At 57.7% G+C, this 23839-nt stretch overlaps 1 protein-coding gene across 2 annotated transcripts in view; it reads left to right on the top strand.

The window, feature by feature from the left end:
• SNX9 (sorting nexin 9) overlaps positions 1-6009 on the top strand; it is a 75322-nt gene extending 69313 nt beyond the window's left edge. For both annotated transcript variants that reach the window (XM_056125920.1, XM_056125919.1), the window contains exons 15-18: positions 1455-1544; positions 2281-2395; positions 3254-3345; positions 4353-6009. In XM_056125920.1, the coding sequence (XP_055981895.1) occupies positions 1455-1544; positions 2281-2395; positions 3254-3345; positions 4353-4400 (345 nt within the window). In that variant the 3' untranslated portion in view covers positions 4401-6009. The remainder of the gene's footprint in view (positions 1-1454; positions 1545-2280; positions 2396-3253; positions 3346-4352) is intronic.
• Positions 6010-23839: the final 17830 nt, after the last annotated feature.

Here is a 23839-nt window from a genome sequence, read left to right as displayed (position 1 = left end):
GGGACCCTGGAGTCCCTCCTACCGTGCAGATGCCGCGCTGTCCGCCCTCGGCTCTGTAGTACGGGACTCCGGGATGAGGGAAGAACCCAAGGCGGGCCATCCAGGCCGGCGGTCAGGAATCCGATCAGCCCATCCTGGGGCATCCCTTAGAGGGGCAAGAGTTTTACGGTATCTGAGGTGATGCCCTTGGAAGGCAGCTATGCTGGCCACTATACTTTGGACAAACCGGCAGGTTACCAAATGTAGGCTGCCCACAGGGCAGAGTCTGGCAAACTCCCCGTGGCGTACCCAATATGCCAAATACCAGTAACAATGATGGTTCTCATTCTCCTAAAGAGCCTTGAATATAATCTCAGGGCTAGGATGAAGGAGACGTTACTGGGGCCTGCTCGAGGCAATCGACGAATAACAGGATGATGAAATGAAAATGAAATGAGGCAATGCCCTTAGAGGGATCGGCCCCCTCCTAGGACCTGGGCTGGGAAACCGCTACTGCACCAGCCCCCAGGTGGATCCTTTGTCGGGCCTGGAGCCCACACCCGATTCTCTTCGGGCGACAGTAGCTCCCTGGCGGAGCCGGGAGCTGTTCTGCTCTCGGCCCTTAGGCCTGTTCCGGTGGGGTTTGTCTGTTTGTTTGGGGGCCATATCCGGTCATGTTCAGGGACTGCTGAGCACTGATATCCCCGCCCTGTGCTCAGGGATCCCTCGTGACAGCAATCAGGAGACTATACGGGGTGCCTGGGCCTGAACCCCGGTCCGCCCTGTGCAAGGCAGACATCTGGTTCACTGTATACTACCGCTCCAGCCCCTGGAAGCCCAGAATTTTTCATTTTTAATTTTTTCAGATACTACTCTTGAGTGCTTCTGCACAGGAGTGAGTGCAAACACTCGCATGGCCATCGCTTCGATGGTCATTGGAAACGATGGCCTAGGGGCTGAGAGGTGGCCGGCAGGCGGGAGGCCCGGTGTGGGGGCCGGAGCTGGGATCGGCCTCTGTGGGGTGTATACGAACATGCCTGCTTTCAGAGCTGCCAAAACTAAACTCAGGAAACCGGAGAGGTGCAGGCCGGTAGGTTTCTGCGCGCAACCATGACCAGTGTTTTACGGTATCTGAGGCGAGGCATTGAATGCCAGCATCTGGTGTGAGCCCCAAGTACCTGCATGTTTCATCGGCCCACCCAAAGCGGTGACAAGTTGGCACTCAGACTTTACAGCACCCCCGGAGAGTGGGAGGCTGCAGGGGTATGCCCTGGCCTAAAGCCAGGCCGATTGCCCAGACTGCAGGGGTATGCTCTGGCCGGAAGGAAGCCAGGCCAAGTGCCCACGTCTCCCCCGGAATGCGTTTTTCTCATGGCTGGGCTCAGGGCAGTCTCGGATATTTTCACACTTTTGTTTCTCTTCGTTGTCTGAGTGAGTCCCCCTGCCACTCACAGCCGCCCCCTCTCTTGTCGTAGCCCAAGAAAGATCTGCACTTCCTGATGGAGTGTAACCACGAGTACAAGGGCTTCCTCGGCTGCTTCCCGGACATCATCGGCACTCACAAGGTAACACGCCCCGGGAGGTCACTGAAGGCCTGTGGGCGGGCGGGACGGAGCCCCCAGAGCTGGACTCGTCGGGCGCCCCTTCACAGTCGGCTGGGAACAACTTTCAGACTCTTCGAGCCAGGGCTGTGCCTCTTGGCCCAGTGACGCTGGGAGAGGGTTGCGTTTGTTCTTTCAGGGAGGGGGGTTGAGGCCACGCCCAGCAGTGCTTAAGGGGCTTCCCTGGGCTCTGTGCTCGAGACTCACACCCAGTGGGGCTCAGGGGACTGTGCGGGCCGAGGTCTGGCACCCCGGCCTCTCACACGTGACGCCCATGCTTCAGGCTCTCAGCTCTCTCCAGTCTAGTCAGGCAGCCGTGTCGTGTGACCCAACAGCCTCTTCGCTCCTCTGACTGCAGCAAGTTCCATGTCGGTGTTTCCGGCGTTCTTTCACTAGGGGAGCGTTTCCTTGTTCAGTGGCACCCCTGCTGCAGAGTATGTTCGCATTGTTTGCTTTTAAGCTGACAGCCGAGGGCCGGAGAGATAATCCAGTGGGGGAGAGGCTTGCCTTGCACACGGCCAGCCCAGGTTCAATCCCCGGCACCTCTGAGCCCACCAGGAGTGATCCCTGAGTGCAGAGCCAGGAATCAGCCCCGGGCATCACTGGCTGTGGCCCAGGAACCAAACATAAACAAAGAAAAATAAACTAACGATTGATCCTTCTAGCTGGGCTTAGTCTCACTGTATGTCCCACTTCACAGGGAGCAATCGAGAAGGTGAAGGAAAGTGATAAGCTGGTGGCCACGAGTAAGATCACCCCGCAGGAGAAGCAGCACATGGTGAAGCGCGTGGGCACCATGTCCTACGCACTGCAGGGTGAGCGCCGCGGCTCTGTGGCGGCAGGGCTGGGCTGTCCTGGTGGGACGGGGTGCCGTGAGAGCGGGCCGTGGCCAGAGCAGCTGGAGGAGCACGAGGTCATGGACGTTGGCCGCTCACTTGCTCGGGCCCCTTTCCCGGGACCCAGCCGTCCCTGTGTCAGTGTGACCCATCCTGTGCACGCATGGAGACCTCCCTGCAGTGCCATGGGGTCCCGGCATCGAGAGCTGCCCAGTTGGCGCACAGCCTTGGGGCAGGATGTGGCTGCCGGCAGAGTCGCCCGGTGGACAGGTTCCGTTGCCATCTAGAAAGTGGCCCTTGGGGCTGGAGTGATAGCACAGTGGGAAGGGCATTTGCCTTGCACACAGCCGACCTGGGTTCAATTCCCAGCATTCCACATGGTCCCCCAAATACCGCCAGGAGCAACTCCTGAGTGCATGAGCCAGGAGTAACCCCTGTGCATCACCGGGTGTGACCCAAACAGCAAAAACAAATACTGTCAAACACTGTCCTCCCATTGTTCATCGATTTGCGCGAGCGGGCCCAGTAACGTCTCCATTGTGAGACTTCTTGTTACTGTGTTTGGCATATTGAATACTCAAGTCAGCTTGCCAGACTCTCCGAGAGGGGCGGAGGAATCGAACCTGGCTCGGCCGGGCTGGCTGTGCGCAAGGCAAACGCCCTTCCGCTGTGCTATCAAAAGCAAAAAAAAAAAAAAGAAAGAAAGTGACCCTTTACTCTGGGCATCAGTCGCTCTGATGAAAGCCTCTCAACGGCCGGTCCATACTGGGCAGAGACGCAAGGGCTGACCCGGGGTCTCCGCCCGGCGCCTAATTGGTGTCTTGGTTTGGGTTGTAGCCGAGATGAACCACTTCCACAGCAACCGAATCTACGACTACAACAGCGTCATCCGCCTCTACCTGGAGCAGCAGGTGCACTTCTACGAGACGGTGAGTGTGGGGCCGGCCAGCCTCACCCACAGGAGGGCCCGGGGGTGGGAACGGGAGCCGCGTGGTTTGACCGAGACACTTGTCTTGCGGGCTGTTTGGTTTGGTGGCCACACCGGGCAGTGCTCGGGCTTATTCCTGGCTCTGTGCTCAGGGGCCCTCGGAGATGCCGGGGATCCGTCCTGGGTCAGCCACGTGCTGGCCAGCCCCTCCACACTGCAGCGCTGCCCCAGCCCTGGCTCAGACTAGAGCTCTTGCGTGTGCCTGTCTCCTCCTCTCAAAGCCCCTGAGTTCTCAGGAAGGAGTGCAGGGGCGAGTGCTGTGGCTCCCAGGCTCCTGCCCCGCTCGGAGATGTTGGGCACAAGATGACCTCGTGCTGCCTGGGGCCTCCAGCTGGGAGAGCCTGGCACGATGGGGAGCCCCACCCCCAGTCTCTGTGGGAGCGAGGGCTCACAGGCCGCAGCGGAGTCTCAGGGAGAGACGAAAATACGTCCCGGGCCCCGTAGCAGTCTCCAGAAAGTTCCCAGGGTCCGCTTCCCTCCATGCAGCGGGGCCCTGCTGGGGCCAGCCCATCCCAGACTCGCATGAGCCCTGCCGTCGGCACCCATGTCGTGGCAAGCTCTGTGCCCTGACAGGCATCCGCTCACGCATACCCAGGGACAGTTGGGCACTTGTGGCCACACAGAGATGGGCGCCGTGTCCGAGACAAGTTTCCTGCAGAGCTCCACAAGACAGTGTCCCCGGTGGGCTCTGGGCTTCTGGGCCCCCTGATGTCCACCATCGCTGCTGCCGTCTGGTGGCCTTGTGGGGCCCTTCAGAACTGCAGGTCACACTAGTTCTCTGAGGCCGAAATCGGGGGCCGACTCGGAAATGTTGCTCGGGCACAGTGAGGCCTGCGCGTGGGTGACTGCATCCTTGGGGGCGGGGGCCGGAGCCTTGGGAGGCGCAGCTGGGAGCGCCCTGGCGTGGGACGGCCCCTGGGCTCACAGTGTTCACGCTCTTGCCCGCAGATCGCGGAGAAGCTGAGGCAGGCCCTCGGCCGCTTCCCGGTGATGTAAGGGGGAGGCCAGAGGGCGCCCTCGGACCCGGGGCCACTCAGCCCGTCTCCATGAAGAACAGCAGAGCCGCCCGCGGGGATGGCCCACATCTGCCTCTGCTCTCGGGGCCTCAGCGCGGACAGAGGAGGGAGGTCGGTCTGTTCCCGTCTGTCGTCGGAGCCAACAGAAACGGTCTATTTTTGGAAAGTCCTTCACATGACCCAAATTCTGCGTGGAAAATTAGGGGTTCCCCCCACTGATATTTTACATAAATCGGTAATTTATACGTTACCCCCGATCTCCCAGTTCTTACCCAATGTCAGATAGTTACTAATTGCTTTGTTAAAGGTATGAACTCTCCCAGCATAAGCAACTGCGTATGTTTGTATATTTTTATAACTTCTGCAGCCCGTTGGGCTGCCTGTTGGCCAGGAGCGCCTGCCCGCCCGGCCCTGGCACATCTCTGACACAAGTGCTTACAGACGTCTGGGGCCCAGGAACCGGGGGCCTCCGGCGTGCACCCCGAGCTGAGATGCGGTGACCAGGTCTCCGGGCCCATAACCTGGGGTTAACTCTGTCACCCTGCTTGGTGCCTGAGGAAGATGAAGCCCCTCAGGATTGTGGCCTCTCCCGGGCACCCAGACGCCCCTGCGCCTCCCCTGTTCCCTGGTCTTGGGCACCCACACTCTCTCAGCACTCGGACCCGGGAACCGCACAAGGGCGTGATGCCAGTGCCCCGGGTTTGCAGGGTGCTGGGCAGTCCTCGCTCACCCTGGGGCTGCCCCTCCTGTCCTCGCTCAGTGGGCAGCTCTGGGCAGCTGTGTGGGGCCGCCTGACTGGGCAGGGCCCAGCTGTTCTTGAAGGCAGAGCGCAGCAGCGAGTACCTCGGTGAGTGCCTCAGGAGTACTCTAGTGAGTACCTCGGTGAGTGCCTCAGTGAGTACCGCAGTATCTCTGTGAGTGCCTCCGTGAGTACCTTAGTACCTCAGTGAGTGCTTCAGTGAGTACCTTAGTGAGTGCCTCAGTGCCTCCGTGAGTACGTCAGTGAGTTCCTCAGTGAGCGCCCCAGCAAGTGCCTCAATGAGTACTTTTTTGAGTGCCTCTAGGAGTGCTTCAGTAAGTACCTCAGAGAGAGCTTCAACGAGTTCTTCAGTACTTGAGGGAGTACTTCTGGGAGTGGCACAAAGCGAAAGCGAGTCCTGACCTGCCCTGTCAGCTTTGCAGCGGCCCCCACAGACCGCGTCGGCCCGTCTCCCTCCCTCCTCCGCAGCGGCCTTAAACTCCTCTCACTGCTTGCCACCGAAGAACTACATTCTAGAAACTGGGAAGTTTGGGCCAGCACCAATAAAATGAAACCAAAAAAAAACAGGAAATCAAATGAAAATGAGAACATCCTGTTCTTCACTCTCACGGGTTTTTGTTAATGTTTTATAAGTAATTTTCCCTACTTGATTTTTCTTTTATAAAAATCTCATAGAAAGTGTTTATGATACAGCCATTTAATATATGTACAAATTGTAAAGAATATGTATAAATGTTTTACACAAATATAAGCATGGAGAAGCCAACATATAAATAAATTGTTTAAAAAAAAACTGTACAGTAAATTCTCAAAGCACTTTTTCAAAACACTTCTCGGTGTTTTTGTGTGATTTTTTTTTTTGGACCATTGTTTCTTACTGCCAGCTGCTGAAAATAAATAATAAAATATCCCCCAAATTCAACCTCTGGGGGTCCGGAGTGATAGCACAGCGTGTAGGGCATTTTTTTTTTTTTTAGAAAACAAAGTACAAACTTTATTTTGTTTCTTTATAAAGGCACGGTGGCCTCTTGGTTCCCCCCCACACACACTTTCTTAACAAAATATAATAGCTTCTCCTTGAACACAAAGACCTCAAAAAACTGTAAAAAAAAATTGTCTTAAAGTAACAAAACCAAAACAAAAATTGGGGGAAAAAAACAACAAAACAAAAAGAGAGAGAGACAGACATCTGGGGGCTGAGGGGGGTAGGGCATTTATTTGCCTTGCACACAGCTGACCCAGATTCAATCCCCGGCACCCCATATTGTCCCCAAGCCCCCCAGGAGTGAACCCCGAATGCAGAGCCAGGAGTAAAACCGAAGCATTGCTGAATGCGGCCAAAACCCAAAGCCAACAAAAACTCTCGCTGTGCTGCCAGGAATCAGGCTAGTTCCTCACCCCGGGTTGCAGTCCTGGAGGGCTGTCAGAATTATCCAGAGTGGGGGCTGGGAGGGAGCTCGCCTGGCACTTGGCCGACCCTGGTACCCCCACAGACCCCCTGAGCACAGTGGGGTGTGGCCCCCAAAAGACAGAACTCAGGCAGAGAGCAGGTTCTGAGGCAGGGCCCTGTGACTCGGTTTCTCTAGAGAGACAGCTCACGGCTGGGATGGGTACCCCGGGTCTCAGGGCTGCTGTTAGAGTCCTGCAGGGGCTGGGATAGAGCTCAAGTAGCACACGCGCCCGGGTGCTGAGCCCCGAGTTTTCACCCCAACAGCACCACCAGGGGTCCGGCCTTCCCCGCGCAGCCGTCCCGCCTCTCCATGTCCCCACTGGTATCTGCACCACCCTCTCCCTCTGCCCGTCCCAAGCTCCACAGCCGCCCTTGACCTTTCTCCAGGTCACTCGGCCATGGTCTTGACATCTGGGTCTCGGACCTTCATCACTGGACACAGTGCTGCTGTTAATCAGGGAGTCAGGGCCGGCCACCCCAGAAGGCCCCCGAGCTCCCTTCTCTGCTTGTTGGTCCAGCAAGGCTGGGACACATCCATATCATTTTGTGCCATTGTGTTTCCTGACAGGCCACACGACGGCCTATGGGTCCCGGGGTGATGGGGAGGGCCCCCTCCTGCCCTCCTGGTCCCCTGCTCTGTGACTCCCACCTCGTAACTGCCCAGACAGTGACTGAGAGCTGCCCTGTGGCCTGCAGAACCTGCCAGCCCCACGCTTGGTCAGACCAGGGTCCCATGTCGGCCCGTGATCACCGAGGACTAGACAGTTCAGTGTCACATCATGTGCCTGGCCAGGTGTCCCCGAGCAGGTGGTATAGTGAGGAAACCACTTCTGGCTGTTCTCACTTTCTGTGGAACCAGGATGGCCGCAGAGCCGCCTGGGCCTTGGGAATGCCATCAGCGGAGAGGTTCGAGGCGAGCGACAGACCTGTGACAGACTCACAGTACAGACAAGTGAATGTGCCGGGCAAAGGCTGAGGGCTGGGGGCGTCTCACAGGCCCCCCGGTGTCTTGGCTCCCCACACTGGCTGTAGCTGCAGGACCGTGTCCAGCCTGTTGTGTGTGACCCTGTCACCCATCACCCGCGCGTCCTCCTATGAGGGAAGAGTCTCAGCCCAAGAGAAAGCAGACCCAAACAGAGAGAGGGTGAGAGAAGGCTCCGGGCCGGCGAGGCCTCCCCAGACAGCTGCAGCTCCAGGCACAGTCGCCGGCGTCCTCACTTGTTCCCAGACCGGCCCGCCAGCCTGCCTGTGGTGACAGCGCTGACATCTTCCCACCCTGACAGCCCGTTTCTCCCTACGTGTCTGAGGCGCCCTCATTCGGCTGTGCCTCTGACCACCAGCACTTCTCCAAACACCCCAGAACTCGCCACAGGGCCCCACGGGGCTGTCAGCTCTGGGGAAACAGACCATGAGGGGCCAGAGGGACAGGGGGACAGGAGACCTGCTCTGTGTCCTGGCGCCCTGTGGAGGGCCAGGGAATGAAGGCTGGAGAATGAAGACTTGTTATTTGGGGGCCACACCTCGCAATGCTCAGTGGTTACTCCTGGCCCTGCTCCTGGTGGTGCTCAGGGACCGTGTGGGATGCCAGGGATCAAACCCGGGTCGACTGCATGCAAGGTAAGCGCCTTTTTTACTGTACTATCACTCTGTTCCCTCACGCATCTCTTTTTTTTTTATTTCAATTACTTTTAATGAGTGTGTTTGCAGTTTTTTTTATTTTTTGGTTTTTTTTTTTTTTAGTGAGACATCATGAGGTACAGTTGCAGACTTAGAAATTTTTGTGCTTGGGTCTCAACCATACAATGGTCAAATACCCATCCCTCCACCAGTGCCCATTTCCCAACACCACGGGTCGCAGTATCCCTCCCACTCCCAATCCCCCACATCCTATCCTGCCTCTGTGGCAGGGCATTCCCTTTTGTTCTCTCTCTCCTTTGGGGTGTTGTGGTCTGCAAAAGAGGCATTGAGTGGCAATCACGTTCGGTCTATAGTCTACTTTCAACATGCATCTCCCATCCTGGAAGGATCCTCCAAACACCCTTTATTTGGTGCTCCCTTCTCTATCTGAGCTGCCCTTTCCCCTGGCATGTCACACGTCTCTTTTAAGGCCAAAATACACAGAAATGTCGTTATAGTAAAATCTGCACCACCCTTGATTCAAATGTAATTGGGGAGGGGGTGCTGAAGGGGGTATGGACAAGCCGCAGGAGACCCTACCCTTCGCTCCTCTGTCCCGGGACCCCAGGCTGGTCTCTGCACAGACTGTGTCTGTTTCAGCTGCTGTGACTCTCCCATTTTGTGGTTCCCGTAGCCGCCTGTTTAATCAGTGGCAGCAGAAGTCTTCCTCCTGGGACGCCAGCCTCTGACCCCGCTCCCTGCTGTCCACCCCCTCCACCCCCAGCCCCGTCCCGAGAAGCATGTCCCAGGGCACCGTGACGGCTCAGCCTGTTCCTGGCACTGAACCTCAGGTGCCCCCCACTGTGCGATGGTCCCTCAGGCGGCTGGGTGCAGGAGGTGATCTCTCGGCCTCCTGAAGTCCAAGGGCAGAGCTGCCACGGGCAGATGGTTACAGACCTGGGTCTCCCTCGGAGCCAACCCCAAATCACGCCTGTCCTCCTCACTTCCCAAGATTGGAAACTAAGGAGAAACTAAGTGATGTGGAAAATGAAAACCAATGCTCTCTTTGTGAGGCCGCATTAAAGCCCAGGCACATCAGGAGTGATTCCTGAGCACAGAGACGGGAGTAACCCCTAGCAACGCCAGGTAAGGCCCAAACCCCACCCTGCACCCTCAGCACCCCCCCCCCAAAAAAAAACAAAAAACCCATTTGGGACACCCAACCCTATTCTGCCCGAGATTCTCTGGCGAAAAGGTGTCAGGGGCTTTTCAAGAAGGATGTACCTTTCTTTATTAAAAGGGACAGACAGGGAGGTGGGAGGAACACTGGGATCATCAGTGGTGGAGAATGGGCACTGGTGGAGGGATGGGTACTCGAACATTGTATGACTGAAACACAGGCATGAAAGTTTGTGAGTCTGTAACTGTACCTGACAGTGATTCACTAATAAAAAAAATTAAAAATAAATAAATAAAACTGAATGCAGGACACTAAATTTGTTATATAAAATAAATCAATGTGAACAGTGTCCAAATTTTCAGAGAAACTGTCTCTTCATAGGTATCCTTAAAATATGTATGAATAAAAGTTTTTAATTATTATAGTCATAAATAAAAGGTCTGAACATAAGTGCTACATGAAAAAAATTTTTTTAATATATAAAAGGGACAGACATAGTTGATGTGAATTCCTATGTTCATTCTACCTTGATCGTCAGATGTGATGCCTGGAGCTATCGCAGCCCTATTGTGATCATGAGATAAAACATCTGACTAGTTCAGGGCCAGGAGAATAGCACAGCTGGTAGGGTACTTGTCCTGCATGCCGCCAACCAGGGTTCTGTCCCCAGCACCACATATGGTCCCCCAAGTCCCACCAGGAGTGGCCCCTGAGTATAGCCAAATGTGGCTCCCTAATCAAAAAACAAACAGACCAGGAGGTTGGAGCCATAGCACAGCAGGTAGGGCGTTTGCCTTGCACACAGCTGACCTCAGTTCAATTCCCAGCATCCCATATGGTCCCCCGAGCACCGTCAGGAGTAATTCCTGAGTGCAGAGCCAGGAGTAACCCCTGAGTTTCGCCCGGTGTGACTCAAAAAGCAAAATAATAATAATAATAATAATTAAAAAAAAAACACCAGCTAAAGATGAGGCAACTGAAGGGAAGAGTTTGCCTGTCTGGAAAGACATTGCTGACCGGATCCCCCGGCTTGAGGGGGCTTACTCTCGGGCTCATGTCAATCTTTGATCTCTGCGTTTTCTTTCTCCTCCAGGCCAATTCCAAAGTGCCCCTGACTCAGGGGCTTGGAGACATTCTTACTGGAAGATGTAAAAAATTAATGTGTTCAGAAGCGAATCAGCAGTTTCACTTTTCAAAAGTAACCGTGTGAGGAAGCAGAATTGAAGAGCAAAGGGTTAACAACTTGGCTTCAGTCCTTTTTCAACAACAAAGAGCCAAGTAGAAAGCCTCGTTTATTTTCTGTGTATATTTTAGTGTCCACTTAGTTTTTGCTTTCATTCCATTCATGGTTTATATCTTGCGAGTTTTCAAACCTACAGATGGAAACAGAAGTTCTTCCTCTCGCCACACTAGACGGCTGACCACCATCCGCCAACCCCCGTGCTGGGCGCTGACCCTGTGTCAAGCACCCTTGGACCCCCACAGCCCTGCGACTGCTAGGAAGGTGGAGGCCACGCATCCCCTTGCAGCCCTCCCTGTGTCTTCCAGACCCCGTAATTGCCACATGGAATTTTCTCTCTCTGGATCATGGAGCTCAATTAGGAAAGGGCTGAGGACGAGCCAGATCGATAGTCCAGCGAGGAGGCTGTTTGCCTTGCACACAGCTGACCTGGGTTCGATCCCCGGCCTCCCATATGTTCCCCTGAGCATTGCCGGGTGTGGCCTAAAACCCCAAAGAGGCTGAGGCGGGACACTTTGGGAGGCCCTGTGCCTCAGGGGGGTCTCGGCAGCTGCACCCTCGGCTGGCCCCCCTGGGAATGGACAGGCAGGCACCACCTTCATCGTCCGAGCCTGTCCTTTATCCATGCCATCCCCCGCCCCCCTATGACCCTGCTGCTCTGGGCTGTTGGCCAGCTTAGAGGCGGGACTGTGGCCGCCAGCCCAGCTCTGTGTGCCTTGGGTCAGCTGCAGCCTTGAGTAAAGTGCCCGGCCCCAGCCTGTCTGCACCAGCCCCACCCACAGGCAGCACTGATTCTCAGAGCGGGGGGAGGGGGGCCGGGGGACAAGGTGACAACCCTCCGTGCAGGGACTCTGCCGGCCGCAGGGTGTCTGCAGGGCCTGTTGCTGTGGGACCTCATCTGAGGATGCTCAAGCTCAGGGCTCTGCCACCAAGTGGCACAAAAACCCGAGATCACAGTCAGAACTCACCTGAGGTCCCATGAGCACACCTGGGGTCCTGAGCCCTGTCCCATGATCCCCGTGGGGTCCTGAACCCCATCCCGTGACCCCCCTGGGGTCCTGAGCCCTGTCCCATGACCCCCCCTGGGGTCCTGAACCCCATCTCGTGACCCCCTGAGGTCCTGAGCCCCATCCCGTGACCCCCCTGGGGTCCTGAGCCCTGTCCCATGACCCCCCCTGGGGTCCTGAACCCTATCCCATGACCCCCCTGGGCCCTGAGCCCTGTCCAGTGACCCCCCTGCGGCCCTGAGCCTCATCCCGTGACCCCCCCTGGGGTCCTGAGCCCCGTCCCGTGACCACCCCCCTGGAGTCCTGATCCCCATCCTGTGATCCCCCTGGGGTCCCGAGCCCCGTCCCGTGACCCCAGGGGGTCACGAGTGTAGGCATGTACAGGAATGTGCATGTGTGAAGGACAGATTGTGACAGAAGACAGGTCCTGGCAGATCATGGCAGAGACAGAAAGTCACAGGCAGAGGCTGAGACGAGCTGAGGAGCTGGTGGCAAGTGAGGGCCTGGTGTCCGGTCGGCGGGCAGTGCTGGGGGAGAGGAAAGGGATGAACAGACATGGCACGTGGGGGAGCAGGCCGCTGGATGGTCAGTAGATGGATGAGAGCAGGGGACGTAATAGGAGCCAAAGGGACAGTGCATGCGGTCAGCTCTCGCCCTGGGACTGGCCCAAGCACCCAGCAACTAGAAGGTTGTAGATGCAGCACCTCCTGTTCTGACCATCCCCAGCATCCCACATGGTCCTCTGAGCCTGCCAAGAGTGACCCCTGAGCATCGCCAGGTGTGGGCCAAAGAAGACAAAAGAAAGAGAACTTCTCAGTAGCGCCCTTTCCAATGCAGCCGCTCCCCTGACGATTTGTGGCTTGGGGGGGCTCCCCCCACCCCTGATAGCTCCCAGGTGCCCCCTCCTGAGGGAAGGTGGGCAGCCCAGACAGCTGCTTCCACGAGAAGCTTCTCAGAGCAAAAGGAGGGCTGGAGCGATAGTACAGTGCGTTCGATTCTTGCACCACGTTCCTCCCCAGGCCCCTCCAGGAGTGATCCCTGAGCAGAGAAGGGAGGAAGCCCTGAGCACTGCTGGTGTGAACCACACCCCCCACCCCACTGCACCCCCATAGAAAGGAAGGGAAGAGAAAGTGAAATGAGCACTGCCCGCTGTGAGCTGGAGCAGAGGGAATCTCGGGGACATGGTGCCAGCTGAGGGAGTCTAGGGTTCCCGCTCTGAAGGGAGGGGTTGCCGTCTGAAGGCATCAGACAAGGGTCCCTGCAGGCACCATCCTGGCAAGTCCCAGGCACCCGGGCAGCTGCCAGGGGATGCCTCAGCACACCCAGGGCATGCCAACCTGGCCCATCTTTGTTTTACAGAGGGGCCCTCATTGGTGCTGGGGAATGGGGTACGAGGGTCCAGGGGGCTCGCCCATGCGCTCTGCTGCCTGCCTCATCTCCCAGAGACAAACCTGGTTTCTCCAACAAATAAGTCCATGGGGGAATGGAAGAGAGGCCGAGTACAAGGGGTTTCTTTGTGTTCCTTCGGCGGGGAGGGGAGCGGGGTGGTGTTGGACCAGAGTGGGTGCGGAGCTCACACACGACTCATCTCTTTGTGCTCAGGACCACTCAAGGGACCGTGTACAGTCTCAGCGGTTGAACCAGGGTCAGCGTGAGCCGCTGCCTTACCTCCTGCCCTAACTCTCCGGCCCCTAAGACAGGTTTTGTTTTGTTTTGTTTTTTTGCTTTTTGGGTCACACCCGGCAATGCACAGGGGTTACTCCTGGCTCTGCACTCAGGAATCACCCCTGGTGGTGCTCAGGGGACCATATGGGATGCTGGGGATCGAACCCAGGTCGGCCGCGTGCAAGGCAAACGTCCTACCTGCTGTGCTATTGCTCCAGCCCCTAAGACAGGTTTTAAAAGGGGCCTCAGTTGCACGTGTGGGCATTTTCGTCCCGTTCACACAAGTAGTGAAAGCGGCATTGGTGGCACCCTCGGAAACCAAACACTGCCGCAGTGACTGCGCGAAATGTTGGTGCTTACCAAAGCGACACCCATCTGCAAGATTAGGCAGATTCTCCTATCGTATTAGGAATGCAACACGGATATTGTTCTGCTACAGAAGATGAAAGTTTGCTACTTGCAGCAAAGCGGAAGAACCCCAAGGGAATTATGCAAAGTGAAATAAGGTGAGAAAAACCAACCTTGAATGATTTCACCTATGTTTGCACTAGTAGAAAACAGCAGATGAAAGAGCTGAACAAAATTAAACCCAGAGGACACAGAAAACAGAACTGGGGGTACGCAAGGACAAGGGGTGGAAACGAACGCCCAAGGGTCTGCTGGATACACACGGCATGAAGATGTAAAAAAAAAAAAATTAAAAGGGAGCAGACAACAAAAATAAAGAAGCCCATGGTGGTCGCAGTGTGTATGAATGCTCTTATTAAGAAGTTAACATGGGACCAGAGCAATAATACAGTGGGTAGGGCATTTGCCTTGCACACAGCAGACCTGGGTTCCATCCCTGGCATCCCATAGGGTCCTCGAGCACCACCAGGAGTAATTCCTGAGTGCAGAGCCAGGAGTAAGCCCTCAGCATCACTGGGTGTGACCCAAAAAGTAAAATAGAGAGAAAGAGAAGGAGAGAGAGAGAGAGAGAGAGAGAGAGAGAGAGAGAGAGAGAGAGAGAGAGAGAGAGAGAGAGAGAATTCAAGATGGGGCCAGAGAAATAGTACAGTGGGTAGGATGCTTGCTTTGCATGTGGCTGACCCAGGTTTGATCCCCACATCCCAAATGGTCCCGAGCACCGACAGGACTAATTTGCGAGTGTAGAGCCAGGAGTAAGACCTGAGCATCACTGGGTGTAGCCTAAAATCAAAACCAAATTTAAGACTATTGGGGTTCTGCCTTGAATACTTACAGCATTGATAATACTTAAGGAACTATTGTGTTTTCTATTTATTTATTTATTTGCTTTTTGAGTCACACCCGGCGATGCTCAGGGGTTACTCCTGGCTCGTGCACTCAGGAATTACTCCTGACGGTGCTCGGAGGACCATATGGGATGCTGGGAATCGAACCTGTATCGGCCATGTTGGCTGCATGCAAGGCAAACGCCCTACCCGCTGTGCTATCGCTCCAGCCCCTCTTTTTATTTTTTTATGGTGAAAAAGTATTATATTTAGGATTAGCCAGCCGAACAGATGATCCCAATTCTGCCAGCAATATCCAGGTGCCAGAGTCAGGAACCCACAGGCAAAAGCCTCCTCTCCCCAGGCCTAATCAGGGTGTGACCTTGGCCTATGGGGGCGGGAGCTTTCTCTCTGTCCGCTGGCCTTGACCTCCAGGGAACACCGAGTGCTGTTATCATCTGCTTCTTTGGGGCCGGCTCAGCAGCAGAGGGAGCTTGGTGAGGGTGCCATGGGCAGCCTTGCTCCTCCCAGGCCACTCTCCCGAGGACCTCTGGGCTAACTCCTTAGCTGCAGCTCTTGGGGGCTCCAGAGCTGGGGGATGTATGGATCTTATTTTTGTGGGGCTGGGGTTTTCAGCCTTCAGAGCTTTGGCTTCAGCTTTGGGAGGGCCAGGGGCTTCCTTCTTGGCTTCTTGTGCCTCTTCATAAAATAAGAAGTAAAGCTCTTTTCAAAAAGGACTAGGTAAAGGGCTGAAGAGATATGACAAGACAAAGGCATTTGCCTTGCTTGCAGCCAGGCCCGGTTGGATTCCTACCACAGCTGGTCCCCCAGGACCGCCAGGGATCGCTCCTGAGCACAGAGCCAGCAACAGTCCCTGTGCACCACTGGGAGTGGCCCAAAAAAACAAAACCACTTTGTAAAATTATGGTTGGATTTTTTTTTGGGGGGGAGGGGGTTGGGGGTCACACCTGGCGAAGCACAGGGGTTACTCCTGGCTCTGCACTCAGGAATTACTCCTGGTGGTGCTCGGGGGACCATACGGGATGCTGGGAATCAAACCCAGATCGGCCGTGTGCAAAGCAAACGCTCTCCCTGCTGTGCTATCGCTCCAGCCCCATAATTATGGTTGAACTTTGAGGTGAAGGCCAGGGCTGGAGAGAGAGCTCACCTGGCAGGGCAGATGCATAAGATCCTGTGTTTAATCCCCAGAGCTGTGTGGCCCCCAAGGACCCCAGGGTGAAGCCCCTTTCTCCACCACATCCCCCCGGCTCATGCTGGACTGAGCACTCCCAGAAGAGGCCCCAGGGCCTGTGGCACTGTGGTGCAGCCCCTATAAAAACAAGCAGATGATGGAATTGGAGTGATAGTACAGCAGGTAAGCCAGTGCTTTGCACGCAGCCAACCCAGCCTTGATCCCTGGTACCCCCGAGGGTCCCCCAAGCCGCATCAGGAGTGATCATTGAACACAACGGGGTGGGGCCCAAAACCCAAATATCACTTTCACTATCACCCCGTTGTTCATCGATTTGCTCGAGCGGGCACCAGTAACGTCTCCATTCATCCCTGTCACATGCTAGTGTAGCCCGATGGCATATTGGGGGCTCTTTCAGGGTCAGGGGAATGAGGACCATCATTGTTACTGTTTTTGGCATATCGAGTATGCCACGGGAAGCTTGCCAGGCTCTGCCGAGTGGGCGGGATACTCTCGGTAGCTTGCCGGGCTCTCCGAGAGGGATGGAGGCTTTTGGGGCAGCCTCTAATCACCTTGACAGGTATTTCCAGTCAGGCATATATGCAGGCAGGAGACTCTCGGTAGCCTGCTGGGTTCTCTGAGAGTGAGAACTAGACAATAATTTGCGGCCGCGCGCTTCCGGGAGCTTGGTTTTAGTCTCTGAATCTTGGCCATTGATGGGGTTACACGGGGAGTTGGTGGGTGTAACTGTCTAGCTACTGGAAGGTGGGGGATCTGGGTGGAGGAGGCCCAGTCCCGAACCGAGCAGGCTTAGAGATCTCAGCCCCGGGTCCCGCACACCTGGGCTCCTCTGCCGGTTCCTTCATGCATGAGACCCATCCTAGTGTGTGGAGAGTGATCTCAGCATGGCTGTGGCTGGGTCCTGGAGGTCTTCAGCTGCCGGGGCACTGCTCAGGGCGGAGAAGGAAACTCAACCCAAATAAATAAATAAATAAATAAATAAATAAATAAATAAAAAGGGGCTGGAAACCCTTATCAAGTAGTCATGGACATGGAGAGAGATTTAAGGGAGACTCGGCAGCTGGTGGAGGGGCCGGTCTGCAGGCATCTGAGCCCGGGCTGGGGTCTGCCAAGACACTGTTTTCTTACACAGAGATGCACTTAGATGAAAGCGTGGGCCAGGGGCCAAGCTTGAAGTCCTCCCTCACCATCCCTTGAACCGTCACTGGTATGGGGCGGAGCCAGGAGGCCAGGCAGGCGAGGCTTGTCTGTGAGTCAGCCTGAGTCTGCCTGCCCCTGGGTTCACCAGGGGGACAGGAAAAGCCACCGTGTGATGTGAACAACAGAAAATGGGCTAGCAGGGCAGAGGGCTTGGAACAGGGAGCGTGTCTGGGCAGCAGCCGGGGGGCTGATGTCATCCCCTGAGGGGCACTGAGAGCTGACCAGGAGGATGCGGTTCCAGGGGCTGGAGAGGTAGTACAGTGGGTAGGGCACTGCCAGGCATGTGGCTGACCCGTTTGACCCCTGCAGTGCAGATGGGTTGAGTGACCCTTGAGCACAGAGCCAGGAGTGGGCCCTGAACACCACCAGGTGTGGCCCCCCTCTCGGCCCCCGTCCCCCAGTTGGCTGCACTAACCTGCTGTACCCATCTTTGCGCCAAAGTCCACTCAACCGGGTCCCCTGAGCCCACAGCTGACCCCAGAGCACCAGCGCTCCCTTACATGCCCGGTACTGCTGCCCATCCGGGTCCCACGGAGCCTCTGCATTCCTGGGTTCTGGCCACTGTCGCCCCCCCCACCCCCGCCCAGCCCTGGGCCCCCTGTTCGTGCCCTGGTCCATTTGTCTCTGACCAATCAGCCCGTGTGAACCAGCCAGCCACACCCATAGCCTCGTGCTGACCGCGTCCACATTGCTATCTCTGCCCAGACCTCGCCCTTGAACTCCTGACTCAAGGCGGCCACTGCGCCCTGACCCACAGCTTTGTCAGTGGTGCCAGTGGACACGCCCCAACCTGCACAGATCCCCAAAGGCCCCCTTGCACAGCCCTCCCTCCCCGGCCTAGCCAGCAGTGAGTCCGTGTACCTGCCTGCCTGCTATCCCTGCTGTGTCCACCCCGGAATCCAGGCTGGACCCCCACTGCGGCCCCCGCCTGCTCTGGGCTCTGTGCTCCCGACTCTCAGTGCCCACCCCCTTCGGGGCTCAACAGGTGGGACCAGCGAGGCATGGAACAGTCTCACTTTGGCCCCCTCAGCATCTGGCCATATCCCCACTGCCCACTGAGGCCTCCCCTTCCCTCGTCCCCTCCATGTCCATGTGGTGTCCTCTCCACTGCCCTCCCAGGTTAGCCCCCAGGCCCACCGCACCCTCTGGGTGTGGGGATTGAGGGTTGGGACTGTCCAGCTGGGAGGCACATACATCAGCCCATCACAGGGGACGGGGCGGGGGGGGGGGCGCTCAGTGAAGCCTCATTAAGACGACAGAGTTTGGGGTGAGGTGGGGGCCCCCCCAGGAGACACCTCCCGGTGACTCTCAACTCCAGGGCAGTGCTCTCGGATGCCAGACCAGGCTGGCCCACCATGCTGGAGGCCTCGGGGCTGTACCCAGTGGTACTCAAGGGAGCAGGCCGGAACTGCCCACGAGCTAGCGTGCACCTTGACCTCTGGACCATCTCTTTAACCTTTGAAACAGGGGCCACATGCCATTGGGGATCTCACCAGGGTCTTACTCATGCTGGGCAAGGGCTCTACAACTTCAGAATGGCCTGACCCGAACACGGAAACTCCCAGCAAAAGCCCGTGGAAACCCAGGCAGCACACGCCGGGAAGCGAGGAAGAGTGCTTATGTCGCCGCAGACCCAGTTGAGCTCCAAAGATGGGACCCCAGGGAAGGGGAGGGAGAGCTCCATGTCACAGCACAGCTGGGGGCCACAGGGCGTGTGCAGGCAGCTGGCAGGCGAGAGCAGAAGCAGGAACTCCCCAGTTCGTTGTTTCGCAAAGCAGGGCCTGGACCACCTCAAGGACATGAGCGCCTGTGGAGGGTGTTCCCAGGTTCCCAGGGTTCCGGAGCGGGACTCGGAGCACCCCAGGGCCAGCCCAGATGCGCTCCAAGGTTAGGCCATGTCGCGCGGGCTCAGCTGCCTGGCAGCCCCTGCTCTAGGTTGGCTGCTCAAGTGTGGACGGGCTCTCTGTCCCGGGGCAGTCACCAGAGCAGTTGGCCCGAGGGTGGCAGAAAAGAGCCCCGGGGCATGTCTGAGAGGTGCTGGGCCAGGACCCTGAGTCTAGCGCCAGAGAGAAAGGCCGGGAGAACTGGACTGGGGCCCACGTGGACAGCCACCACGTGGACAGCCACACTGGAGAGGACAGCCAGGGCCCGGGGCTGGGGGCTGGAGGGCCTGATGGGAGGACCCTCGGGGCTCCAGGCTGCAGACAGGTGGGGGTGCAAGCCATGCTGGGGGCTGGGCTCACTTCTGTTCTACACAGCCTGCTCAGAGGCTAGCACCGGCCTGGGCCATGCTGGCCCCGTGGGAGACCACCGGAGGGACCCCCCGGGATCAGTGAGTGTGCGTGGGCACTCAGCTTCCTCCTCCTGCTCCCCCCCCACGCCCCCCCTGCATGCACCCCAGCTGAGAGTCTGGCCTGGGAGCACGCGCATGCATGCACATGCTTGCACACACACACACATGCACACACAGGTGCACGCATACACATGCACACACATGCATGCATGTACACACATGCACATGCACACACACATGAACACACGCACATGCATGCATGCACATGCATACATGTACGCATGCACACTTGCACGCATGTGCACACATGCGTATGCACACGCATGCACATGCACGCATGCACACACACACACTCGCATGCGCACACACATGCACACATACACATGTGCACACATGCATGCATGCACATGCACACGCACACTCATGAACACACACATGCACACATGCACACACATGCACGCACATGCACATACAATGCACATGCATGCACACATACACGTGCACACACATGCATGCATGTACACACATGCACATGCACACACATGCATGCACACACATGCATACACGCACACATGCACATGCACACATGCATACACACTCACACTCGCATGCACACACATGCACACACATGTACACACAGTGGGAGCCCACGACCACAGTCAGACCCAACCCCCCCATCTGCGACTCGCTCTTCATTTCTGAATGAGGAAGCAGACAGATGGGGTTCGGCAGCCTTGCGGGACCCCTTGAGAACAGGGCTTGGACACCCCCAGCACCCATTAAGGTTCTAGGGCTTTCCTGCTCCCTCTCCTGCTCTCTCGGGGCTGTTGGGGACTCACCGAGGAACAGTACTGGGAAAACAGGGGCTCCCCCATGCATCCTCACCTCCTTTCCAAGTCTGCAGCCCCCAAAGGGCGCCCCCCTGAGTTTCAAGTTTCTGGGGCTTTCCTGCCTCACTCCCTCCCAGCCTCATGGACACTCCCTGCTCTTCCTCTGACTGTGGCCTGCCGGCGCCAAAGTAGATTTATGCCTGCGGGACTCTGGGTGTGTATGAAGGAGCTACGGCAGAACTCGGAGGCGTAAGAAGCTAGTGTATCGGCCAGTTGAATGGATGGTCCCGGGCCCTCCCCTGTGGCTGCGTCTCTCCCTTTACCTGTCTAGGACGTTACTTATCCCGTCCCCAGATCCCAGTCCAGACTTCATCCTCTGCCCACTGCCCCGGCCCCTCTCTCGTGGGGAGCCCCTCATGTCCTCCTCACTGACTCCAGCTCAGCGCTAACACAGCCTGTTTGCTCTCCCTGGGGCTCCTGCCTCTTCCCCAAAGCTCCCTGAGGCCAGGGGCCAGATTTGGCGGCTTAGCATGTTGATGCTGCTGTGTACCACATTGGATGTCCTGTGGACAGCATGTACCACCGGTGGCTCACACTTGGGTGTTCCATGGGCAGTGTGTACCACCGGTGGCTCACACTGGATGTCCCATGGATAGCGTGTACCACTGGTGGCTCACACTGGATGTCCTGTGGACAGAGTGTGCTGTGGGTAGCTCACACTGGATGCCCCATGGACAGTGAGGACCATAGGTAGTTCACACTGGATGTCCCGTGGACAGCGTGTGCCGTGAGTTGCTTCCATTGGGTATCCCATGGACAGTGTGTGCGCTGGGTGGCTCACACTTGGATGTCCCATGGACAGCATGTACCACCAGTGGCTCCCACTGTAAGTCCCATCAGACAGACTGTGCCACCAAACATACACGATAGATACAAAGGGTTCAACAAATAGAAAAACCCTGCCAAATAATCAAAAATAAATGTACTTATTGATCACTTCAAAGATTCCAATGTACTGAAAAAAAGTAGGAGTCATTTCATGAAGCCGCCAGAGGACAAGAAACCCCTTCTGGGGCCGGCATCTGAAACTCTGCCCAGCATGTTGCGTGTTCAGGACCCAGTGCCAGGGCAAGGATGAGGGACATGGTGGCCCAGCACTCGCCTTGTTTGTGTGAGGCTCTGGGTTCGGCCCCCAACACTGCAAACCTAAAGCATCCCAGTGGCCGGCCCCTCATCCTCTGCCTCCATTCTGGTGGCTCTACCCTTCGGGGCTCCCAGCGAGGGCCTGGGAATAGCTCAGACTTGGAAAGGGCCCAGGGCACAGGGACGAAGGCCTTGAGCGTCACCCCGGGGGTCTCAGCCATCTGAGACCGGCTGTCTGGGGGCGCTGGAGAGAAGGGAAGGACCTCCTGGATTTCTCTGTCCTCATCACCTGCCGGCCGCCCTGGCCTCCCTGGGCGCCCGTCCTGACCAGCTCCCCGTATCTCGTGACTGCGCAGGGGGCTGCCAAGTGCGGGCCCAGTGCTGGAGTGACCACTTCCTGCGGGTGACCGGTGTGGCCCCCGCCCCCTCTGCTCAGTCTGGTGACGTGGGTGCGGGGTGGGGCCACTACACTTCAGGTGAGGACCCGCTCACAGTCGCTGCGGCCTTTGTACTGCAGGCTCTGAGACCGAGTCCTGAGGCTGAGAAGGTCTTGACCCGCACGGACCCTTCTCAGGTGGACAGCAGAGCCCTGGGTGGAGCCTGCGCTGGCCTCTGCTGGGCAGGCGGGAACAAGGAGAGCCGCCTTCGGAGGCGGCGGGTTGGGCCGTACCCAGCAATGCCTCTGACTTTGGGCTCCGTTGCTTGGGGGTCCGTGCAGTGCCCAGGCTGCAAAGGAACGGTGACACTCTGCCCTCGGGCCAACTCTCCAGTCCCACAGATCACACTTGACAGTCCCTTGGTTCCCTGACCACCTAATTTGTGAAAACGGAGTGAGAGAAACTAAACAGAAAACACCTCTCGGCCCTGTTAGGGTGAGAGGGAAAGCTCCTCTGTGAAACTGAGTCTGCAAACTCAGCTGGAAGGCTTCCTGGAGGAGCTGGCCTTTCACAGAGAGGAAATGGAGAGGCGGAGAGGCAACAGGCAGGGTGGGGGAGGGGGGCTCACTTAAGGGGTGTCCGTTCTGGCACCTCTGGGTCACAGAGAGAATTGGGTGAGCAGTTTCTGAGCAGCCCAGGGCCAGACAGTTTTCTTTCTTTTTTTTTTCCTCAAATTTTGTTTTTTGAAATATATATATATATATTAAATTTTGATCCAACGGAAAAAAATTTTGATCCAATGATGCTTAGGGGGTCACTCCTGGCTCTGCACTCAGGGATCACTGCTGGCGGTGCTCAGGGGGACCATATGGGATGCCGGGGATAGAACCTGGGCTGGCCACCGGCAAGGCAAGCTCCCAACCCCCTATACTGTCTCTCAACACACCCTCCCTCCACCGTTTCCCAGCAAGGGGCGGGAGGCGGAGGAAGGGCTGACTCAGCCCAGAGCAGCCAGTGTCAATAGCTGAGGGGGATTCCAGGGCACCACGTGTCCTCTGTGGCACTGGGCACTCAGCTTCTCAGGAACTGCACCTGGACACCTATGTCTGCGCCCACGGCTCTCCAAGGGAGCAGAATGAGATGGTGGGGGGGTGGGGGGCGAGAGTGGTGCCTGCCGGGCCTGCTGGAGGAAGGGGGCTCGCCACACTCACCTGGAGCTGGAGACAGAAATAAAGGCCCCAGCCCTAGGGGGGATTCCAGGTCCCCGTTCTTTTCTGTCTCCTCCCCTTCCTTGTGCAGAGTGGGGACATTCCTGCTCCTGCCTTCCCCAGTGAGGACTGAGGGGGGACTGATGTCCCTTACTATTCACACTCAGGGACGAGCCACCTCCGTGAGACCCAGAAATGGGCACTGAAGAGAGGGGAACAGGGGAGCGGCCGCAAGCCTGGGGGGACCTGGGCGAGGCAGCCCACAGCATCCCGTGGGCTCCGAGCACTCCAGGTGTCCCCTGAGTCCCTTGATGGACCCGTGGCAGGGTTATCTCGGGGAGACAACGCCCCACACCCTTCGTACCCGCAGCCCCGCGCCCTGGAGACCAGAGAGCTGGAGGAAGCGCCCGTGGACGTGCGTGCGGGGACCGGCCTGGCTCCCCACGGGCGGCCCTGGTAAGCAGGGGGCGGCGCTGCCAGGGGGTGGCCCCGCCGGACCATCCCATCGGTCCATCAGGTGGGAGAGGAGGCCCGCGGAGGCGGGGGCGGGGCTGGTGCTGGGGCAGGGCCGCCCCCCGGCGCCCGCCAGGCCCCGGCTGCCCATAAAAGGCCTGGGGCGCCCGGAGCGCAGGGCCGCCGCCCCCGCGCGCAGGAATGTGAGGAATCTCCGCGCGCAGCTGCTGCCCACCGGCCGCGGGAGGGCACGGGGGGCGCGCGGGGGGCGCAACTGCCCGCCCGGGGGCTCCCCGCGCGCGCGGAACTGGAGCGGAGAGCTCGGGGCGGCCGGCCCTGCCCGTCGGGGCCGCGCCCACGGGCCCCGGGCGCCTCCCGAGCGGGGTGGGCGCGGGGTGGGCGCCCCGCCTGGCCACTGGGGGGAGCCGCGAGCCCGGGTGGCCCCGAGCGCTCACCTGGCCCTGGCCCTGGCCGGGGAGGGGCCTGCGCCCGCGGCCGCGTTGGCGCAAAGTGAAACTCGCCGGGCTGGGCACGGCCGGGCACGGCGGGCG

This window comes from Sorex fumeus, unplaced genomic scaffold (assembly GCF_029834395.1).
Source record: "Sorex fumeus unplaced genomic scaffold, SorFum_2.1 ptg000061l, whole genome shotgun sequence".
NCBI classification, from domain to species: Eukaryota; Metazoa; Chordata; class Mammalia; order Eulipotyphla; family Soricidae; genus Sorex; species Sorex fumeus.
This window is presented reverse-complemented; position numbering and strand designations above follow the sequence as displayed.